At 41.5% G+C, this 21,170-nt stretch overlaps 1 protein-coding gene across 2 annotated transcripts; it reads right to left on the bottom strand.

Annotated features, from left to right (window-relative positions):
* Nucleotides 1-479: 479 nt before the first annotated feature.
* LOC118370041 (eukaryotic translation initiation factor 6-like) lies at nucleotides 480-10,543 on the bottom strand. Of its 2 annotated transcripts, none has more exons than XM_035754797.2 (7): nucleotides 10,417-10,543; nucleotides 9,863-9,995; nucleotides 8,786-8,871; nucleotides 8,358-8,533; nucleotides 3,917-4,093; nucleotides 3,463-3,644; nucleotides 480-1,361 (listed from the first exon to the last, which is right to left on the bottom strand). In XM_035754797.2, exons 2-7 carry the CDS (start codon nucleotides 9,967-9,969, stop codon nucleotides 1,352-1,354), a joined length of 738 nt encoding a protein of 245 aa, XP_035610690.1. In that variant the 5' UTR covers nucleotides 9,970-9,995; nucleotides 10,417-10,543; the 3' UTR covers nucleotides 480-1,351. The 2 variants fall into 2 exon arrangements, with proteins under 2 accessions (XP_035610690.1, XP_035610689.1); XM_035754796.1 differs by having other exon boundaries at nucleotides 10,363-10,428.
* Between the last annotated feature and the right edge of the window lie 10,627 nt (nucleotides 10,544-21,170).

Below are 21,170 nucleotides of genomic sequence, written 5' to 3'. Positions count from 1 at the left end.
TTTACTCACAAATTACTGCCAATAGCTTAGTGTTAAGGAATGTGCTGCATGCATATAGTAAAGAAGCTATATACTATATAGTGCATTATATAATGTACAAATTAAATGAGATGTCACTGTACTGGGAGTGGGTCTAAAGAAAGGCATGTGTTGTCAGCAGAGGGCACCAAATACCCATGTAGGTGGACAGGGGAGAGTAAAAAAAAACAACCTTTATCAAACCATATCACTGAAGTTCAGCACTATAGTGCAATTTCCAATAGCGCTAACTTATGCAGTCTCCACGAACATGGAAAGATTACCTTTACATTTCAATCATGCTATAACGCTGATCTTCGGCGCAATCGAGTCAATCCAGCCCTAAAATAATGTCATCACTCAAAGGTTTGACCACAACCAAAGTCTCATTCAAGGTCAAGGTAAGAAAATCAAAGATCAATCGTCAATAAGATACAGATAGTGTGACAAATACAACATGATCTTATATGGTAATCCATTTTATGTATATTGCAAAAAATCAGCAGGGAATATCTCCACATCTCAACCACGTGTTTGCCATGCAAGGCTTAACTGTAATTGATTTGCAGACAAACTTAATGTACATTTTCCATTTCACATTGGGAACATTAACATTTCTCTAGTTTCCCACAGCAAGGAAGCCACCTTAACACCAGTTTCAAAATGGTTAATAAACAATGAACGAAAACCTGGCATTCAAAGTTTACATTTTATGATGCTGTTTTACAGAAAGAAATCGACATTTCAATAACCAAACATGGTAATTGGACAAAGTTAGAGATTTTCCGGTACTTATGAAAGCAGACAAAAGTAGTCCCCGAAAATTGCGTACTACATCACATACAGTGCATTCGGAAAGTTCAGATCCTTGACTTTTTCCACATTGTTAACTTTATAGCCTTAATCTAAAATGGATTAAATAGTATTCCCCCCTCAACAATCTACAGATGAGGGGGGAATCAATCTAGAACTCCAATTGCTAGGGTGCTGGCCCATATGGGGGAACATGTAAGGAAAATGGTGCAGCACACCTTCAAGAAAAATCGCTTTCAAACTAAGGATTACATGGCTAATTGAGGTAAGAAAGTATTCTTCTCATATATTATGCATGATCTACACATTGACATATCCAGCCCAAAGCGGGAGGTTTAAAAAATACATTTCCTAGCACCGGAGCATCTCTTTAAGGAATTGGGAAGTCGAGCATTGACATACCATACAAATTTCCAATGCTTAAAACGTGGAAGGTGTTAACCATATCAAATGACAGCAAGTGTTCTGCAACAGATTTTCAGGGATGACTCAAACCTTTCATTGAAGGCAGAATGGCATCTTATGCGAGGCTGAAAGAGAGAAATGATTTTATATTAGAAATGATGCTGCAGCAGTATAGCATTTGATCTGCACTGGTAATTGAATGTCTGAAAATCTCCAACAGCATCTTAATGTTATTTTATAACTTCCCATTGAAAAACGATATCCCAAGTATAAATGCAGTATTGTATACACACTTAAAAGTAACTGACACTTTGACCTACTGTGCAGAAATGAAACAAACCGATAATGTCTAATAATCTGTCAAAAATATAACATTTGCCATTTATGCTTCAAAACCAAATTGGAGGTTTAAAACTAAGTTCCATCACGCACCTAGTAAGTTTATTGTTAGCAGAATATGGATTCAGTCACTGCATGATTCATAAAATTCACTAATAAATAGTCAAAAAAATATTGCTATCAGGTTGTACTTTTTCTGCTGCTTCCAGCCATTCAGACGATGCACCATTTCAGTTTCACTTACTCAATATCTTGGACAAAAACAGATGAAAAAAGCAGTGATTGGGAATCAACAGTCAGTCTTGCTATGCAGTACGTGACTAAGGCTATAGCTCAGGAGTCCCCAACCTAGGGTGCGCCAACGTTTTGTGGGGTGGGTCTTTCCTTGATTTGAGGGGTAAAAAATATATACTTTACAGTTCGCGATTGTTTATACCGATCTAAAACAATGCACAGCACTTTGACATATCAGCTGATGTACGAAGGGCTATATAAATACATTTGACTTTGATTTGATCGAATCCCCGAGCTGACAAGGTAAAAATCTGTCTTTCTGCCCGAACAAGGCAGAACCCACTGTTCCTAGGCAGTCATTGTCAATAAGAATTTGTTCTTAACTGACTTGCCTTGTTAAATAAAGGTTAAATTAAAAACTTCCCACGCACTACCAAATTTCAGAATTGCACCTTGTGCATTCTACTATTACAACGGTCAACAGCAGTAAGATGAAAGCCCGACATTTCCAAAAATAAATATATATAAATTGGGACCCGCATTGACCCCGTTCTGGGTCCGGATCTGTACCACGGTCCGCCTGCGAGTCTGGTTATATGAATCATTTTAATATGATTTAATAGTGCTAAAAACAGTGACAGTTCCTCTTTAAGTGTAAAAAAAAGATAAATCGTTTTTCTGAAGACTTCAGTGCATTCTTAAAAATACCTCCCCAAAAACCAACAAAGGTGATTTGTTACGTCATCAGCCTCAACCCAGAAATGTTTGGCCTACAACCCCATTTTGATATCAGAAAATGTTAATGTGCTCAAAGGTCATGAAGTTGACTGGATGTTTCCGCAGTTCTTCAACAACTTCAAAGTGCAGCCATTGCCTGTATTGTGGGAGGCTCTACTGTCAACCAATCATTAGGTTGTTTTTGTTTGACCCACAAACATGACCAAATATGTGACTGAAACAGGAACCAACTTTGCTGCAATTCATGTATACAATGGATATGGATTTTTTTTTTTGTAGGATACACACATATGATTTCAGTTAGTCTGTGTTATGGAGGATAGAGCTATATGCTTTTGTTTTCTAAAAGTTTAATTATATAATGGTACTACTTTGACACTGCCATGTTGATCTGAGCCTTGCCGTTTGAAAAACAACAGTGGCCGACTAAGTTGTCGCAGATGCACCTCCCCCGACTTCACTAATTTACTTGTCTAGTTGGCTGAGTTCGCCTAACAAGTCGAAAGCCCCCATTGTCAGGTAAATCACATAATAAGAGGTGAAAAGGAGGCTGTACGGCAACTTTAATAGCCTAGTCAGAAAATAGATTCAGTCTAGTGTTGAACACAGCTGAACGTGAGCAAATTGCTCATGGTTTTATGAAAGTCGGATCTCTAAAGGGATGAAAGCAGGGGCCTCAAACATACAGCCCCAAGGGCCAAATGCTGCTTCAAAAACGAAAAGCCACGCGCTGTGACATAAGACGACTTCGCATTATAAATGGATGGAGTGGCTATGCCTGTCTCTCGGGCTCAATCTTAACCCTGCTTTTCAGGTCATACATAGATTTTTTTTTTGTGAAAAAAGGAAATGAAGCAACCTCTAGATGATGCCTAAAATTTGTGAGTTCTCATGGTGTCAGAAGTGATCACTCACCTGTCAATTAGAGAGTCTCTCATCGTGGTAGCGATTGCACTGGGCTGCGCCTCGCTCAGTCTGAACACACTCTCGATGACAGACAGCTCTGTGCTGGTGGTGTCCAGCCCAGTGAAGGCACACCAGTCATTTACCACCATCCCTGCAGCGATGACCTCGCTACCACGGTTCACTGTTCCAGCCTGTGGAGTGCCAGAGAGGGGGAGATTTGGCAACAACTCAAGAACTCAGCAACAACTTGATGCAATGTGCCCCCCTGGGCACTTAAGTAGATCAAAAACAAAAATGTAAACAATATGGAGAAATTTCCACTTTGCCTATCAGAGGGCAAGGTAGATATATTACCACATTTCTTATATGTATCAGATTGATTCAGATTCACATGAGCCTTGCAGTCGGGGCTAGGGACAATGTAGAAATGAGCATAAGCACCACTATGACAACTACCGCTCACCACAAGAGGCACTTGGAGTAGGGAGGAGAGCTCATCCTGGTCTTCTATGGAGGTTTTGGGGTGTACCAGTCCCCCCTGATTGCTGAAGGCACAGTAGCTCCCCACTAGAACTTGCTCTGCTACTGTCTGACGGAACACCTCAACCTTCAGACTGTCCGCCAGGATCTCCTCAGTCTCCTAAACAAACATGGGAAGTGTGTTAACATCCCCTACATCAGACAACGTACTAGGGATGAGCATGAAAAAATAATGTGAAGGAAATGTGTCAATTGAAATGCATTACGCCCTTATTTATGGACTAAGGCACGGTCAAAGGTACTGCATCGCAGTGTTGTGGCATCTATACAGCCTGGGGTTCGATCCCAGGCTGTGTCGTTCCCGGGAGTCCGACAGCGAGGTGCAAAATGGGCCCAGCATCATCCGTGTTAGGGGAGGGTTTGGCCAGGGTGGCTTTACTTGGCTCATTGCGCTCTAGCGACTCCTTGTCGCGGGCCAGTGCGCTTGCAGGCTGATGACTGTCGTCAGTTGAACGAGGCAGCTGGATTACAGGTTAAGCAAGTGCTTGTTAAGAAGTGTGGCTTGGCGGGTCATGTTTCCGAGGACACATGACTTGACCTTCACCTCTACCGAGCCCATTGGGGAGTTGCAGCGATGACAAGATCGTAATCACAAAATTGAGGAACAAAAAGGGGGTAAAAATGATTTTAAAAATACAACTAATCAAAAACAACAAAGCTAGGGGCGTGGATCAGAAAACCAGTCAGTATCTGGTGTGATACATCTTTGCATGGTTGATCAGGCTGTTGATTGTGGCCTGTTGTCCCACTCCTCTTCAATGGCTGTGCGAAGTTGCTGGATTTTTGGCTGGAACTGGAACACGCTGTTGTACACGTCGATCCAGAGCATCCCAAAAATGCTCAATGGGTGATATGTCTGGTGTGTATGCAGGCCCATGGAAGAACTGGGAGATTTTCAGCTTCCACAATTTGTGTACAGATCCTTGCGTCACGCTGAAACATTAGGCGATGGCAGCAGATGAATGGCACGACAATGAGTCTCAGGATCGTCACGGTATCTCTGCGCATTCAAATATCCATCGATAAATGCCAATTGTGTTCATTGTCCGTGGCTTATGCCTGCCCATACAATAACCGCACCACCACGAGGCACATGGTTCACAACTATGACGTCAGCAAACCGCTCGCCCACACACCATACACGCTGTCTACAGTTGAAACCAGGGTTCATCCATGAAGAGTACACTTCTCCAGCATGCCAGTGGCCATCGAAGGTAAGCATTTGCCCACTGAAGTCGGTTATGACCCCGAACTGCAGTCAGGTCAAGGCCCTGGTGAGGAACGGCGAGCACACAGCTGAGCTTCCCTAAGATAGCTTCTGACAGTTTGCTCAGAAATTGTTTGGTTGTGCAAACACTTAGTTTCATCAGCTGTCCGGTTGGCTGGTCTCAGACGATTCTGCAGGTGAAGGTGGTGGTCCTGGGCTGGCGTGGTTACACATGGTCTGCGGTTGAGGCTGGTTGGACGTACTGCCAAATTCTTTAAAACGATGTTGAGGCAGCTTATGGTAGAGAAGTGAACATTCAATTCTCTATCAAGAGCTCTGATGGACATTCCTGCAGTCCAATTGCACGCTCCCTCAAAACTTGAGACATCTGTGGCATTGTGTTGTGACAAAGCAGCGCATTTGTGAGTGGCCTTTTATTGTCCACGGCACAAGGTACACCTGTGTAATGATCATGCCGTTTTAATCAGGAAGAGGTGGCTGGTTTTCCCGTCTACTTAATCTTGCCAGAATCCCCCTTGCCTCTAACGCCAGCGTTTAGTCTTGGGTAGCCTGAAAATTGGGTCGTAATTATATAAAGAGCCCAGGGCAGATGAGTCGAAGTCGAAATTGAGGTAAGTAAACCATCATCTTACTCTACATAGGCAAGATATTTTGCATTTATGCCTACCATTTCCTAGCAGCTTGTGCACAATACTAAAATGCAGGACATTTGAGGCAAGGGGCAATTCAATATAGCCTATTCGCATTTGATGACCTATAGTCAATTAGCCGGGAGGGGAGGGGTCTATGTCCCTGGAGTTGGAAAATGTCTGACAGAAGTGCATCAATGGTAGTTCTGTGTTTAATCACTCTTTATTTCATCCCTCCATCCCATTAATTTCCCCAATGACAAACAATGTCAATTTACAACAAATTGTTGCTCACTTATACCCTTTAAACATAAATCATTGGAAAGCCTCGATCCATCATACACATTTTCGTAATGTTTAGGTCAACAGAACTTTGACTTCAGGAAACATATCAGAATTACCTGTATAAATTGCATTTAAAGGGAAACCCCGATACATGATAAACCTGGTTGAACAAATGGGTCTGAAAGGTCATGGAATTACCATTCAAATTGTATATAATTACCTCCTCACATATAATATAACTAACATATATATAATATAACCAATCTCCCTTATTGTGCAATTGACAGGATCTTCAGAAATCAGCAATTCGACAGCTTTTTGGGCAAATTCTGACCAACATTCTGTGAATAATTTAACATATTTATACATCTGGCTCATTTGGTTGAGTATTCTACATCAGTATGAACATTAAGATATTTCTGGGCATATTACAATTACATTTCACACAGGTATGGGAATGCGAAATTGTCCAATAAGACCACATTGTGTTGCTTGGCGACCCGATTGGAAAAATGTTTCTGTGGGGATAGTGTGTGTCTATGGCCCTGTATTTACAAATCTTTATAAAACCCTGTTCCATCTCTGTGTATGCAATTTGGTACCTCCTATCACCAGTTACAATCCAAAAACATAACTGCCCCATTACATTTAATTCTATGGGTAAGCTTCCAACATTCTAACGGCAATGGCACGAGAGCTCGACAGCTTGTAGTCATAAAACCCGGAAATTAGTTACCTCTTGTTCATTCAGTCATCCCTATGGGAAAAATGAATGGCAAACAAAACATAAATCTCCTAAGCCTTTGTTCAACACAGACCTTAATTCCAGCGTTTATCCAAAAACAGCACTACTTCTCTCTATAGGCTTTGTCCAACGAACCATGTGAACCATGGCGGAGTTAGTGCTTACAAAAAGATGCCATTACAATCTCTCTCTATATAGGCAATTTTTAAACAATTGTTGAAGCTAGCCGTTTTCAGTTGATTATATTATACATCATTTAAAAAGGTAATTTCATGACCACTTATCATAAAAAGTTTAAAATGTATCAGGGTTTCCTTTTTAAACGCAATTTATACTGTAATTATTAGTAGTGCGCCCCAGTTTGAGAACCACTGACTTAGCCTATACTCAGTGTCCATAAAGCTTATTAAAAATACTCTCATTTAATACAAATCTAAAATTAAAGACAAATTGGCATATCAGATTTCAAATAGCCTAAATACACAGGCAAAAATGGTAAGAAGTTCAATAATAAGTATGAGTAATAACAGTAGTGTTCTTGCTGAGATTAGAACACTAATTAGTCTATATTTTGGCCCATTGTAAGGGATGGGAATTGTTACGACTTATATTAGCTATTGTGGAGAGAAAAAACAAGACAAATCTCCTTAAGACACGATGACAGACAAAATCTGCCCCTACACCCAACCTAAATGATCTTTCAATGTATTGTCCCCCCACTAGAATCAGTTAAGACATTTGGGTTCACAATCTGATTGGGCAAAATAATGTTCATAATACAGTTCGACAAATCAGGTCACCCTACCAAATGTCCTGCTGAATGCTGCCTTAGATGTTACAGCCTAATGAACCTAGTGCTAAATTGCCAATGGTGAATGTAGCCTATGGATTTAGGCTCATGCAAGTGGAGGATTGAATAACTAGTACCAGGCTATATTATCACATGCTGTCAAAAGGAAGCATTCTGTGACAGGGACAGTAGTGACAGCAAACAGTGCTACAAGTTTCCTGTGCTGCTCTTTTGACAATTGAGTTCATGAACTTTGTTCAGCTGAGAACAAACGTGCCTATCCAGTCTGCCGTGGCTGCCTTCGCCACGCTAATCATGAGGGACCTTTCTTTACGAACGCGCATCCAATCGCTTTGGTCCCAGGAACCTTAACAAAAGGTTCAATCTGCCGCGGTTCACAGTGCGGTGGCAGAAAATGGTGGATCTCCCGGGTGAAGCTTCCGAGGTTACCACGCTTATGATGTAGAATTGCAGGCACAATATGCTTCCATTTCAAAGTGATTTGGAGGCACAGTTGAAAGTTGACAAACTGAATTAGAAAATAAAAGCAGTACTTTTTTCAAACCGTGAGAAATAAGTATGGCTTGGGAAGAGGGTCAAATGCGTGACTCACGCTTAATGCGTGAGAGTTGGCAGCACTGCAATCATACATGACAAACAGAGGTATGAGGTGTTGTTTTTTCTCACCCTGTCCAGATCAGGATGCACCAGGGCCACATAGTCATTACAGGCTATGACATTCCCCAGTGCTGAGAGCCGCTCCTCAACCCTCTGGATCTTCACCGTGTCTGGAAGACAATTTCTAATGTGTTGCAGCTCCTGGTCAGTAGTGTTGTTGGGCACCAGGAGTCCATGACGATTCCCTGAATATCAAATTTATTGTGGAAGTAGTTGAGCAGGGTTAGCTGGAATAAGTGCAAAATTGTTTAAAATTTAGCACATTCGTTGTGACAGTCAAGTATCCAAATCATTTTCATAAAATAGAAAGCGCAGTATTGGTCTTACATAAAGCATAATTGAGTATTCCACTCTCCTGTTGAACTGATGACATTGCTTTGTGTTTCTTTGTGCACTTGCACAAAGCCTAGCTGTTTGACCTACAGAGCTATACTCACCCACACACATTCTTCCAATTATCCGACATCCTGCTATTGAGGCATGTACAACTGGGATGGTTTCTGACAACTCGCCTTCAAAGACACTGAAAACATAGATTTCATGTTACCATGACAGCAATAGAGCCCCACAGTGGAGGTGTTAATACTCAAAACCTAGTGGTCAAACAGGGAAATGGTTAAAATCATTTTTCACCATTCATTTTTTTCCCCATACGGGATTTTAGAAAATTAAAATAAGGGCTGTGTTTTGTATAGGCTTACCCTGGCGTCACATTTTTATAACCATGTAAATCTCTCTCGGACAAGGTCACTTTTACCTTTAACTAACATTAGATATTTCATACAGAAATTCTTACCTTTGTCTTGACAATTGGAACCATTTCCCTGATTGACTGCTAGGGTATTGTGACTCATACTGTGGTACTCTATGCTCATTTATAACAACATTCCCTGGAGAAAGCTGACAATACTGTATGTAAGCTTTCAATACAATTTTACATGTCCATTTGTTATGGAATTTACTCTTATGCTCTGTCCTCTTGATCAAGACAGGTGAGTGTCCACCGCAGTGCTGATTCATGAGCGTGATTCAGAAATCAAGTGTGCTTTGAATGACACCCAACTCAAGTTGCGACAGTGCAGTAATATTTAACACACAAAACTAAGTAAAGAGATGGAATAAGAATATATACATATAAATATATGGATGAGCGATATAAAATCTGTCCTTCTGCCCCTGAACAAGGCAGTTAACCCACTGTTCCCCAGTAAACATTCTTTGTAAATAAGATTGTTCTTAACTGACTTGCCTAGTTAAATAAAGGTAACATTACATATATACTTTTAAATGTAAGTGCTTTAATATGGTTGGACGCCAGGAAAAGTAGCTAATGAGGACCCCTAACAAAGACAAACACTGGTGCCTTTCTATTCGAAAATTAGGTTAGAATCGTCAAGGTTGGTTGAAAATAAATGTACCATCTCAAGCTAGTTTGCTATGCCGCTGGAAGTTCGATCTGATCAGCTAACGTTAGCTCGCAAGCAACGTCTGGAAAAGATGCTACAATATCTTACCTATAGAAATTCTCTGACCCACCAATTGCAACTAGGCAATATGTGTTTGTTAATTTGGCGAAGCAGCCTATTTCGTTGTTCTTCTCGAAAGATGCCCTGACAGCCATGTTGAAGTTCACAGTTGAGAACTTTCCTGAAACAAAATAAAATACCCGTTAATATTACATCATTCCTACCTTGTTACCGTTAGCTGACTATCAATTAGTTACTTCTAGCCAAGCCTAGCTACTCAGTTAACTCTCATCTCAGTTAGCCCAATTTGCTGATTATAATATGTACTGTAGAGTATCCAAAGACTATACAACAGCTACAAATACATGACAACTACCACCCCATAATTGAAACAAATGAAGACGCAATGCATATGGCTAACGTTAGCAATCTAGCGAGTGGAAATCGCCTCAAATTTAACGTTTACTGGACTCATTTTCAAGAAAATCCAAGACCACGGGCTGGTTCCCATACACACTATAGTTATTGAGCTAAGTTTGAATGTTTACCAGATCTGTTTGACATATCGGATTAGCTATGCAAATAACAATAACTTCACCTACTCAAGGTTTGTGACCTCAGCAAACGTGGACTTCTTATTTTTCCTCACACGTGTTTACTTCCTCGTCAACGTCATGACGTAAACCCCGACGCAAGCCATGTGTTTGCCCCTTTCAATGCTGTGTTGAAAACTACTGGAAACTCGGAACTCTCCCGACTTCAGTAAATTCAAGACAACTGGAAACTCGAAAAAAAACGAGTTTCGACACAGTCCCGTGCTCTCGTTCTCTGTGGAAGACATGAGTAAGACGTTTAAGCATGTTAACCCTCGCAAGGCTGCCGGCCCACATGACATCCCTAGCCACGTCCTCAGAGCATAGCTATCTGGAGTGTTTACGGACATATTCAATCTCTCCATATCCAAGTCTGGTGTCCCCACTTGCTTCAAGATGTCCACCATTGTTCCTGTACCCAAGAAAGCAAAGGTAACTGAACTGAATGACTATCGCTCTGTAGTACTCACGTCTGTCATCATGCAGTGCTTTGAGAGGCAAGATAAGGATCATATCACCTGCACCTTACTTGACACCCTAGACCCACTTCAATTTGCATACCTCCCCAATAGATCCCACAGACGATGCAATCCCACTGCCCTATCCCATCTGGATAAGAGGAATACCTATGTAAGAATGCTGTTAATTGGCTATAGCTCAGCCTTCAACACCCTAGTACCCTCCAAGCTCATGATTAAGCTCGGAGCCCTGTGTCTGAACCCCGCCCTGTGTAACTGGGTCATGGACTTCCTGACGGGCTGCCCCCAGATGGTGAAGGTAGGAAACAACACCTCCTCTATGTTGATCCTCAACACAGGGGCCCCACAAGGGTGCATGCTCAGCCCCCTCCTGTACTCCCTGTTCAGCAATGACTGTGTGGCCATGCACGCCTCCAACTCAATTATCAAGTTTGCAGACAACACAACAGTAGCCTGATTACCAACCATGAAGAGAGCCTACAGGGAGAAGTTGAGGGCCCTGGCGGAGTGGTGCCAGGAAAATAACCTCTCCCTCAACATCAACAAAACGAAGGAGCTGATTGTATACTTCCGGAGACAGCCGAGGGAGCATGCTTAGGGTCACGAGTCATGAAGGCAGTCAAATTCCACGTGACCAATTAGTCACGGTAATTAGGCTTCTCCCAAGCTCTGATGCTGCTGATGGTCATTAGTATCCTACTAAACTTGCTAACAGCCTGGTACTCAGCACTCTATTGTCCCTCTAATCACTCAGATATCAATGCAAATGTATTCGAAAATCTAATCAAGCACTTCATGAGAACCCATGAGCTCATGTTGCGTAACATTTCTATAGGCTATGCAATTGCGTGAGAAAACAGAGTGATGGCCTCTATTAAAAAGAGGAGGATCCCATCAGCTTTCTATAGGCTAGGCCTACTATATTTATTTCTCAACTTTCCTAATATTAAGTACATTGCTTCTCTTTACAGTAGGAGCATAGCTTACCTGGTCGGCATAAAAATGAACCACGGGAAAAGCATCCTCCATTCGCTTTTTAAGTGCACAGATAATTTTTTCCCCCTTCCACTGTTTCGAGACAGGTGTATGATAATGGTCCACTCTAAATCAAAACAAATTTCACATATTTATTATTTAGTATATTGAAAGACGAGATTAAATCAAGAATAGTCTGATGGGTGACCATATTAGCCTATCACTTGTGAATTATATATTATCTCTTGCGAATGGTGTCGATTTTATACACTGGTCAGCAACAGGTGTGGCTGAGATAGCCAAATCCACTAATTTGAATACAGAGAGGGGAAAGACACATTATTTTATATGTTTTTTCCTTGGTCAATTTTTGTGGGAAGCCTGGCTTTCCTTGGTATTCATGAATACATGCCACTGCCTTTTACCTAGTGTTATATCGCCTACATCTTATAATGCGCAGTAATAGACCACTGTAACACTGTACTAAAGCAATAAAGGCGTAAGAGGCTTTGTTGTATTGTGAATATATCACAGATTAATAATGCTCTATACGAATATGTTTGTATGGCAATATAGCACTTAATTAAAAGGTGCTTCAAGTAAAGTGTGAGCCAAAGTTAAGGGCTCCCGAGTGGCGCAGTGGTCGAAGGCACTGCATGTTAGTGCTAGAAGCGTCACTACAGACCTTGGTTCCATCCCGTCTGTATCACAACCTGAGGTGATCAGGAGTCCCAGGGTGGCGCACAATTGGCTCAGCGTCGTCCGGGTTAGGGGAGGGTTTGGCCGGGGTAGGCCGTCATTGTAAAATAAGAATTTGTTCTGAAATGACTTGCCTACTTAAATAAAGGTTAAATAAAATAAGTTGTTATTCTCAGCTCATCAAATGTGAATGCTGACATTCGCCTTAGGATCCACATATCCACTGCTGAACAAAAGAGACAACTAAAAGAGAGCCGAGGAGGACATGATTAAATGGCATTCCAATATTTGCATTTAAAAAGGCCTGTTGGCTCATATCTTGATGATAATGCCTCATACCTCTTTCACTCTCTACCACTATCCTCTGGATAAGATTTGCAGTACAGAAATTATCCTGAGCACTGGGATTCTATCGATATGAATGAAAAAGTACCTTAGTATATAGAAGGAACATTTGTCAGACATGCACATTGTCAAAGAACAATATTGTAAATAATAAGAATACTTAGAAGAACTGATCAATCAAGTAAAACTGTACCAACTGTCTACAACCAAGACACTCAGGCTGTATAAACAATGCATATCACACAACAGTTGTGTTACAACTCATATTTGTTGTATTTGTCATTAGCTCAAGTTCGACACAGAAAGAGTCCTCCCCTATTAGCCTTTCAGGTGAAACACAATGTGCGAAGGAAGACATCAAAGCTCCTAAATGGTAGCCACCCCAGCGTGCAAGTGCTCAACAGGTTTAGTTGCATATTATCAGTAAACCAATTCAATTAAATATGGGAGGTTCACATGTCAACACCATCTCTTAGTTATACAATTACCTTAAGGCTTAAAGCTTGTTTGTGTACATTACATAAAATAATGTCAAATGTAAATTTGTGTCCATTCAAAAGCCTGTGTAGTTAATTATATCTTTTTTTTATGTTCTATTATGTATTTGTATTTAATATGGGTCCCGATTAGCTGCTGCCAAGGCAGCACTTACTCTTCCTGGTGTCCAGCAAAATTAAGGCAGTTATACATTTTGAAAAACATTTACAATACATTTACAACAAATTTCACAACATATTAAGTGTGTGCCCTCAGGCCCCTACTCTATTACCACCTATCTAGTTTACTCATTACCCCTAAACAACCAAAGAACATAGACCGTCTGTCATCTCCCAGTAAGGACGTTGGTAGTATGAACTTTGCCTATGGATTCGGTAGCAGTGGCAGCAGTAGGTTACCAACAGTATGACTCATTCCCCTGTGTCTCTTCTCTGATGAGCAGAGTTAAAGATTAGGAACTGAAAATACTTGGATGATTCATGCTCTATTATCTCTGACACAGATCAATATTGACAAAGCGATATAAATCACGTGCCTCAGTTCCTCTTAAAACCATCCACTTGAAGAGTGTGTATGGGGCATTGTGTGGTCATTCTCTTGTGTAAATGTGCCAAATCAATGATGCATCTGCCATTTGCTGATATGAAAGCGTTCAACTACACTTGTATTCCCCATGCTCACTAAGTCTTCTAAAATATCGGATTTAGCTTGATTTTACAGCTCTACATTAGAAGCTATACAATACTGTTTTGTTTACAGTCAGTTGGTGGTCTAAAGAAGATGCATCTAACCCCTAATGGTTTTACTCTTGACTCACAGTATCTTTGACATTTGAATTATAGATGGGTGACTATATAAAGTCAGAAACATTTAGGCTTAATACACCATAGAGGTGTAAGACTTTAGATCCACTGGGCTAAAAAAAATAATAACCCTCCTGTGCGTATGTTGTGAATGACATCACTCAGCAATGTATAAGATTTTGAAATGGATGAGATTAAGAGAAGAAATGTATTCTTTTGTTCAGTGTTCGTTATTCCTTAAAAAACATGAACACTTACCACGCTGCGTTTTGGTCTTCCGATCCTTTATACTACTCCTCTTTGTTATTTTATTAGTTTGTTCTGTGTTCGTTCTTATAATAAAGAAGAATGTATGCTTACCAAGTATATCATTCGTATAATGAACGTGACAGAAGAACCCACTACAAAAGGACCAAGCAGCGTGGTAAGGAGGAGCAGCGTTTTATGGAGAAATGGACCTGGGAGGAGATACTGGACGGAGCAGGACCCTGGACGCAGGCGGGGGAGTATCGCCTTCCTAAGGAGGAGATAGAGGCAGCGAAAGCGGAACGGCGATATTACGAGGAGTCGTACCGAGGAGACAAGCCTGAGAGGCAGCCCCAATAAAAAAAAATTGGGGGTGGCACACGAGGAGATTGGCTGAGTCAGGTTGGAGACCTAAGCCAACTCCTCGTGCTTACCATGGGGAGCGTGTGACTGGTCAGGCACCGTGTTATGCAGAGATGCACACGGTGTCTCCAGTTCGCATTCATAGCCCGTTGCGATCTATTCCAGCTCCTCACATTTGCCGGGCTAGAATGGGCATCCAGCCAGGACGGAGGGTGCCGGCTCAGCGCTCCTGGTCTCCAGTACACTTCCTTGGACCAGGATATCCTGCGCCGGCTCTGCATACTGTGTCTCCGGTGCGTCTGCACAGCCCAGTGCGTCCTGTGCTAGCACCCCGCACTTGCCGGGCTCAAGTGAGCATCCAGCCAAGTCGCATTGTGTCAGCTCTACGCACCAGACCTCCAGTGCACCTCCACAGACCTCCAGCGACGGTCCCCGGTCCGGGGCCTCCGGTGAAGATCCGCAGTCCAGAGCCTCCGGCAATGATCCACGGTCCGGTTCTACAAAGGCGGAGGGATCAGTGTAAAGAGGGGGGACTGCGTCCAGAACCGGAGCCGCCACCGAGGGTAGATGCCCACCAGGACCCTCCCCTATAAGTTCAGGTTTGCGGTCGGGAGTCCGCACCTTGGGGGGGGGGGGTTCTGTCACAGCCTGACCTTAGTTATCTTTGTTTTCTTTATATTTTGGTTGGGTTAGGGTGTGACGAGGGTGGGTATGCTAGTTTTTGTATTGTCTAGGGTTTTGTATGTCTAGGGGTTTTGTAGGTCTAGGTCGTATGTATGTCTATGGCTGATATGGTTCCCAATCAGAGGCAGCTGTTTATTGTTGTCTCTGATTGGGGATCATATTTAGGTAGCTATTTACCTTTTGTGTTGGTGGGTTCTTGTCTATGTGTAGTTGCCTGTCTGCACTACTCATATAAGCTTCACGGTTCGTTTTGTTATTTTGTTCATTTGTTCAGTGTTCGTTCTTATAATAAAAGAATGTACGCTTACCACGCTGCGCCTTTGTCTCATTCGTATAACGAACGCGACAGTATCTTCCTCTCTGATTGTCAACAGAAACTTGGTGAATAACTACAACAGATTAGCCTACTTAACCCTGTGTATTGAACAAGCAAAAGCCATGGTTAGCCCAAGCCTACACAGCTGAGACAAAGACACCCAAATCCAGATTAGGATGGCCAAGGCTGTTCTGGGAAGTAAAATTCAACAGAGTTCAGTGCATAGAGGAGAAAATATAACAGTAACTATCCAGGAAGTCCCCTGCCTGCATCCTTAACCCTAAAAGAGGCAACACATTTCCCAAAAATTGGAAATGGCAAAGATACACTTTGTCAAACAGTAGAACTTTTTATTTTATTTACCTTTTTTTCAAGAGAGATTTATTTCTCCATATTAACACAAATCATGCTAAATGTTGTTGTTTTGTTGGTAACCAGTTGCCTGACAAAGTCCTACAACTTCAGAAGGATATATTTATACAGTTGAAGTCTGAAGTTTACATACACTTAGGTTGGAGTCAATAAAACTAGTTTTCAACAACTCCACAAATTTCTTGTTAACAAACTGTAGTTTTGGCAAGTCAGTTAGGAGATCTACTTTGTGCATGACACAAGTAATTTTTCCAACAATTGTGAACAGCCAGATTATTTCACTTATAATTTACTGTATCACAATTCCAGAAGGTCAGAAGTTTACATACACTATGTTGACTGTGCCTTTAAACAGCTTCGAAAATTCCAGAAAATGATGTCATGGCTTTAGAAGCTAATTGACATAATTTGAGTCAATTGGAGGTGTACCTGTGGATGTATTTCAAGGCCTACCTTCAAACTCAGTGCCTCTTTGCTTGACATCATGGGAAAATCAAAAGAAATCAGCCAAGACCTCAGAAAAAAATGGTGGACCTCCATAAGTCTGGTTCATCCTTGGGAGCAATTTCCAAATGCCAAATTTCCAAAGCATGTGAACTGAAAAAGCATGTGCGAGCAAGGAAGCCTACAAACCTGACTCAGTTACACCAGATCTGTCAGGAGGAATGGGCCAAATTCACCCAACTTATTGTGGGACACTTGTGGAAGGCTACCCGAAACGTTTGACCCAAGTTAAACAATGTAAAGGCAATGCTACCAATGACTAATTGAGTGTATGTAAACTTTTGACCTACTGGGAATGTGATGACAGAAATAAAAGCTGAAATAATTTTTTATAAATCATCTGTACTATTATTCTGACATTTCACATTCATAAAATAAAGTGGTGATCCTTACTGGAAAAATGTATTGTGTCATGCACAAAGTAGATGTCCTAACCGACTTGCCAAAACTAAAGTTTTGTTAACAAGAAATTTGTTGAGTGGTTGAAAAACAAGTTTTAATGACTCCAACCTAAGTGTATGTAAACTTCTGACTTCAACTGTATATTAAAAAATAAATAATGTATTTTTACTCCTTGGGGTCTAAATGTACACCTGTTGGTGTACATTCACACCGGTACACTTATTTAATTGACGTTGTGAAACCTTAAAGAACGACAGTCAGGTCTGAAACACGACCAGTAGAGATAGTTACCCATTCTGCCCTACAAAGGACCACTGAACCAGGTCAAAGAGTTCACATCTCCCCCCAAAACTTGTGACGGCGTAACTCCTGGACCGCTTGCCAATTGGTAGTGGCCTTTGAAAATTATCCAAAAGGGATGCAAGCCAGCAAATTCATGGGTAACAAGGACATACTGTAATTATATGTCAGGGCACACGGCTTGGTCAAATTTGATTTCTGGCTCATGTCAATCGTGCATCAGAGGGTACCCTATCCAACTCCAGGGCCATTCTGGATCTTTATGTGGCACATTGTTAAATGCATGATGGGAAATGTACAAGTGCACACTTTAAGAAAAGGGCAGAGAAGTGGGGCGCAATCTATATGTGAGCAATACATGTTTTACTGAGAGTATCTGTTCATCGTAATTACCATCATCATCATAGTAGTGGGGTAATATTTATCATATAGCCTAAGTATATATTATATATACACACCTCACATGTGACCTGTGATAAGACTATGCAATTTCTATATTAACAAAGCCTGTTACATTTTTTATCTGACTCCATAAAGATGATTCAGCAATATGCCAGCTAGTCTTGTTACAGATCCTCCCATGTGGCACAGTTGGTAGAGCATGGCGCTTGCAATGCTAGAGTTGTGGGTTTGATTCCCATGTGGGATCAGTATGAAAAATAACAAAAATATATTCACTCACTACTGTAAGTCACTCTGGATAAGAGTGTCTGCTAAGTGACTAAAATGTAAAAATGTACAGGAATAAGAATTGTCTGTCAAAGGCAAATAGATGTAATTACATTGTGAAATGAAGGATTACATTATGCTTAAGTTGGAAAGCATTAACAAGCACTGCAAGGCATTATTCTAGGGATGATCAGATAGGGAGAGAAAAGGTGCCATGGACCATAGCTCATGGGAGTGAGAGAGTATCTCACTAGTGCAGGTCAGGAGCAAAGGAGAGAGACAATGAATCTAAGACTTTTATAAGCATCTGAGTTAGTCGGATTCAAAATCTGAGTGGTTGACCAATTGCATGACTGTTGAGTTAACTTCCACTCACACTTCAGATCTACAGGATGATATCACAATAGAACCTCTGCTACCCAGAGGTGTGACATAATGGGGGTGAGATAATGCAGCATTTCTAAGACAACACAGAGGAATCCTTGCATAGTTGATAAGGGTCACGTTGTGGGTTGGGGCCACCCTACATCATCAGTATTTATATTTGGTGGCATACACAGAATTAGATTAGAACCCCAATCAAAAAGAGCTTTATTGCAAATTGTTATTTTCAGTAACACTGTAATCAGTTAATCTTAGCCCTTGTAATAGTTCTAACTCTCGTCTAACATATTTAATTTGCAAACTCATATCTTTAAGCTTTTTAGGCGACCGGACCAAATTCACATAGAAAGGTGTGTTATAGATCTGTCACTCTCATTGAAAGCAAGTCTAAGAAGCGGTATATCTGCTCTATATGAGCTATTTCTACGCTTCCCGTTCACCAGCTTCAAAGTGCTGAAAATACAATATATTTGGTTCTGGAAAATATATTTCACAGTGGTTTAGATGGTACAATGATTCTATACATTATGCATTGCTTGTTTTGTCACATACAATTCTATTAGTTTGCCTAATTTCAGTTTAACAATCAGGACATTGCAAGAGAGATTTTTGCATATTGCACCTTTAAAGCTGGGCGTACACTACATGATTTTGGTGCGATTTAGCTGTCCAAGACAAGTTCTTCAGATATTGGGATTTTGTCTCCTGTCGTTGCCGATTCGGGGAGCGCGGCCGTCTGAGGGCTACCGAAATCTGAGAGCGACTGATACTGATCCAGTCTTTGAGCCATCCCGATATTTTCAAACGTTTAATTTTATTCGCACAAAATCTGCAATGCTCTTGTGGTGTGAGATGTGCAACGACAAGTTTTGAGAACAGTAATCAGCAATAGCCAATGAGAGCTTGCCAAAGAAGATGCCAGTGAGATGAAGACGTGTCGCGTTAGTGATGACTACTACTAGTATGCGTTTATACTTACTTTTAACCAAAGTTAGTGTCAAATCATTATAGCTCTGAAGTTCACAGACAATGTAAATCAATTTAAAATGTATTGGCTAGATATTTCAACTTGTATGGCAAGCGTGAATATCTGACTGAAGATGTGTTTAGGCTGCTTTGAACCACAGCTCGTTCTAGTTACGTTAACAATCTAAACCACATCGTTTTCACGAGACAGCGTGGCAAGTGAAGAATATTGTAGTGTTTGACCCCTACCACCGTCTGTCTGTCCCACATAGTTTAGTGTGCGTAACATTACGTTGGAAAGACAAAACACTAGAGGAAGGACGGTTGTTTAATGTGTGCGGCTCAGCAATGTTGGAAAGTCGTGTACCGGGTTGTACCGTGGCGGAGATCTTTGTGGGCTATACTCGGCCTTGTCTCAGGATGGTAAGTTGGTGGTTGAAGATATCCCTCTAGTGGTGTGGGGGCTGTGCTTTGGCAAAGTGGGTGGGGTTATATCCTTCCTGTTTGGCCCTGTCCGGGGTGTCCTCGGATGGGGCCACAGTGTCTCCTGACCCCTCCTGTCTCAGCCTCCAGTATTTATGCTGCAGTAGTTTATGTGTCAGGGTCAGTTTGTTATATCTGGAGTACTTCTCCTGTCCTATTCGGTGTCCTGTGTGAATCTAAGTGTGCGTTCTCTAATTCTCTCCTTCTCTCTTTCTTTCTCTCTCTCGGAGGACCTGAGCCCTAGGACCATGCCCCAGGACTACCTGACATGAGGACTCCTTGCTGTCCCCAGTCCACCTGGCCATGCTGCTGCTCCAGTTTCAACTGGCCTGGGCCCTAGGACCATGTCCCAGGACTACCTGACATGAGGACTCCTTGCTGTCCCCAGTCCACCTGGCCATGCTCCTGCTCCAGTTTCAACTGTTCTGCCTTACTATTATTCAACCATGCTGGTCATTTATGAACATTTAAACATCTTGGCCACGTTCTGTTATAATCTCCACCCGGCACAGCCAGAAGAGGACTGGCCACCCCACATATGCTCTCTCTAATTCTCTCTTTCTTTCTCTCTCTCGGAGGACCTGAGCCCTAGGACCGTGCCCCAGGACTACCTGACATGACGGCTCCTTGCAGTCCCCAGTCCACCTGACTGTGCTGCTGCTCCAGTTTCAACTGTTCTGCCTTATTATTATTCGACCATGCTGGTCATTTATGAACATTTGAACATCTTGGTCATGTTCTGTTATAATCTCTACCCGGCACAGCCAGAAGAGGACTGGCCACCCCACATAGCCCGGTTCCTCTCTAGGTTTCTTCCTAGGTTTTGGCCTTTCTAGGGAGTTTTTCCTAGCCACCGTGCTTTTACACCTGCATTTTTGCTGTTTGGGGTTTTAGGCTGGGTTTCTGTACAGCACTTTGAGATATCAGCTGATGTACGAAGGGCTATATAAATACATTTGATTTGATTTGATTTGTGTAGTGTATGCCCGGTACAACACAAAAAATGCTATTCTACTTTTTACACGTGATCGATGGTTAAAACGAAAGTTCACATTGTGCTCAACAACTACATCAGAACCACAGCTACCCTGTCTAAAACAGTACGGTATTCATTTTCTCAATCAAGTATATTATTTTTATGAAATAAATAAAATATTGAAACAAAACGTCATTGCACATCTCACTATTAATATCCTCACTTTGATGAAGTCCCTCTCTTAATTTTCGCACCAAATCATCCTAAAGTATATATATATATATATATATATAAAAAGA

This window comes from Oncorhynchus keta, chromosome 37, assembly GCF_023373465.1.
Source record: "Oncorhynchus keta strain PuntledgeMale-10-30-2019 chromosome 37, Oket_V2, whole genome shotgun sequence".
In the NCBI taxonomy this organism is placed as follows: Eukaryota; Metazoa; Chordata; class Actinopteri; order Salmoniformes; family Salmonidae; genus Oncorhynchus; species Oncorhynchus keta.
This window is presented reverse-complemented; position numbering and strand designations above follow the sequence as displayed.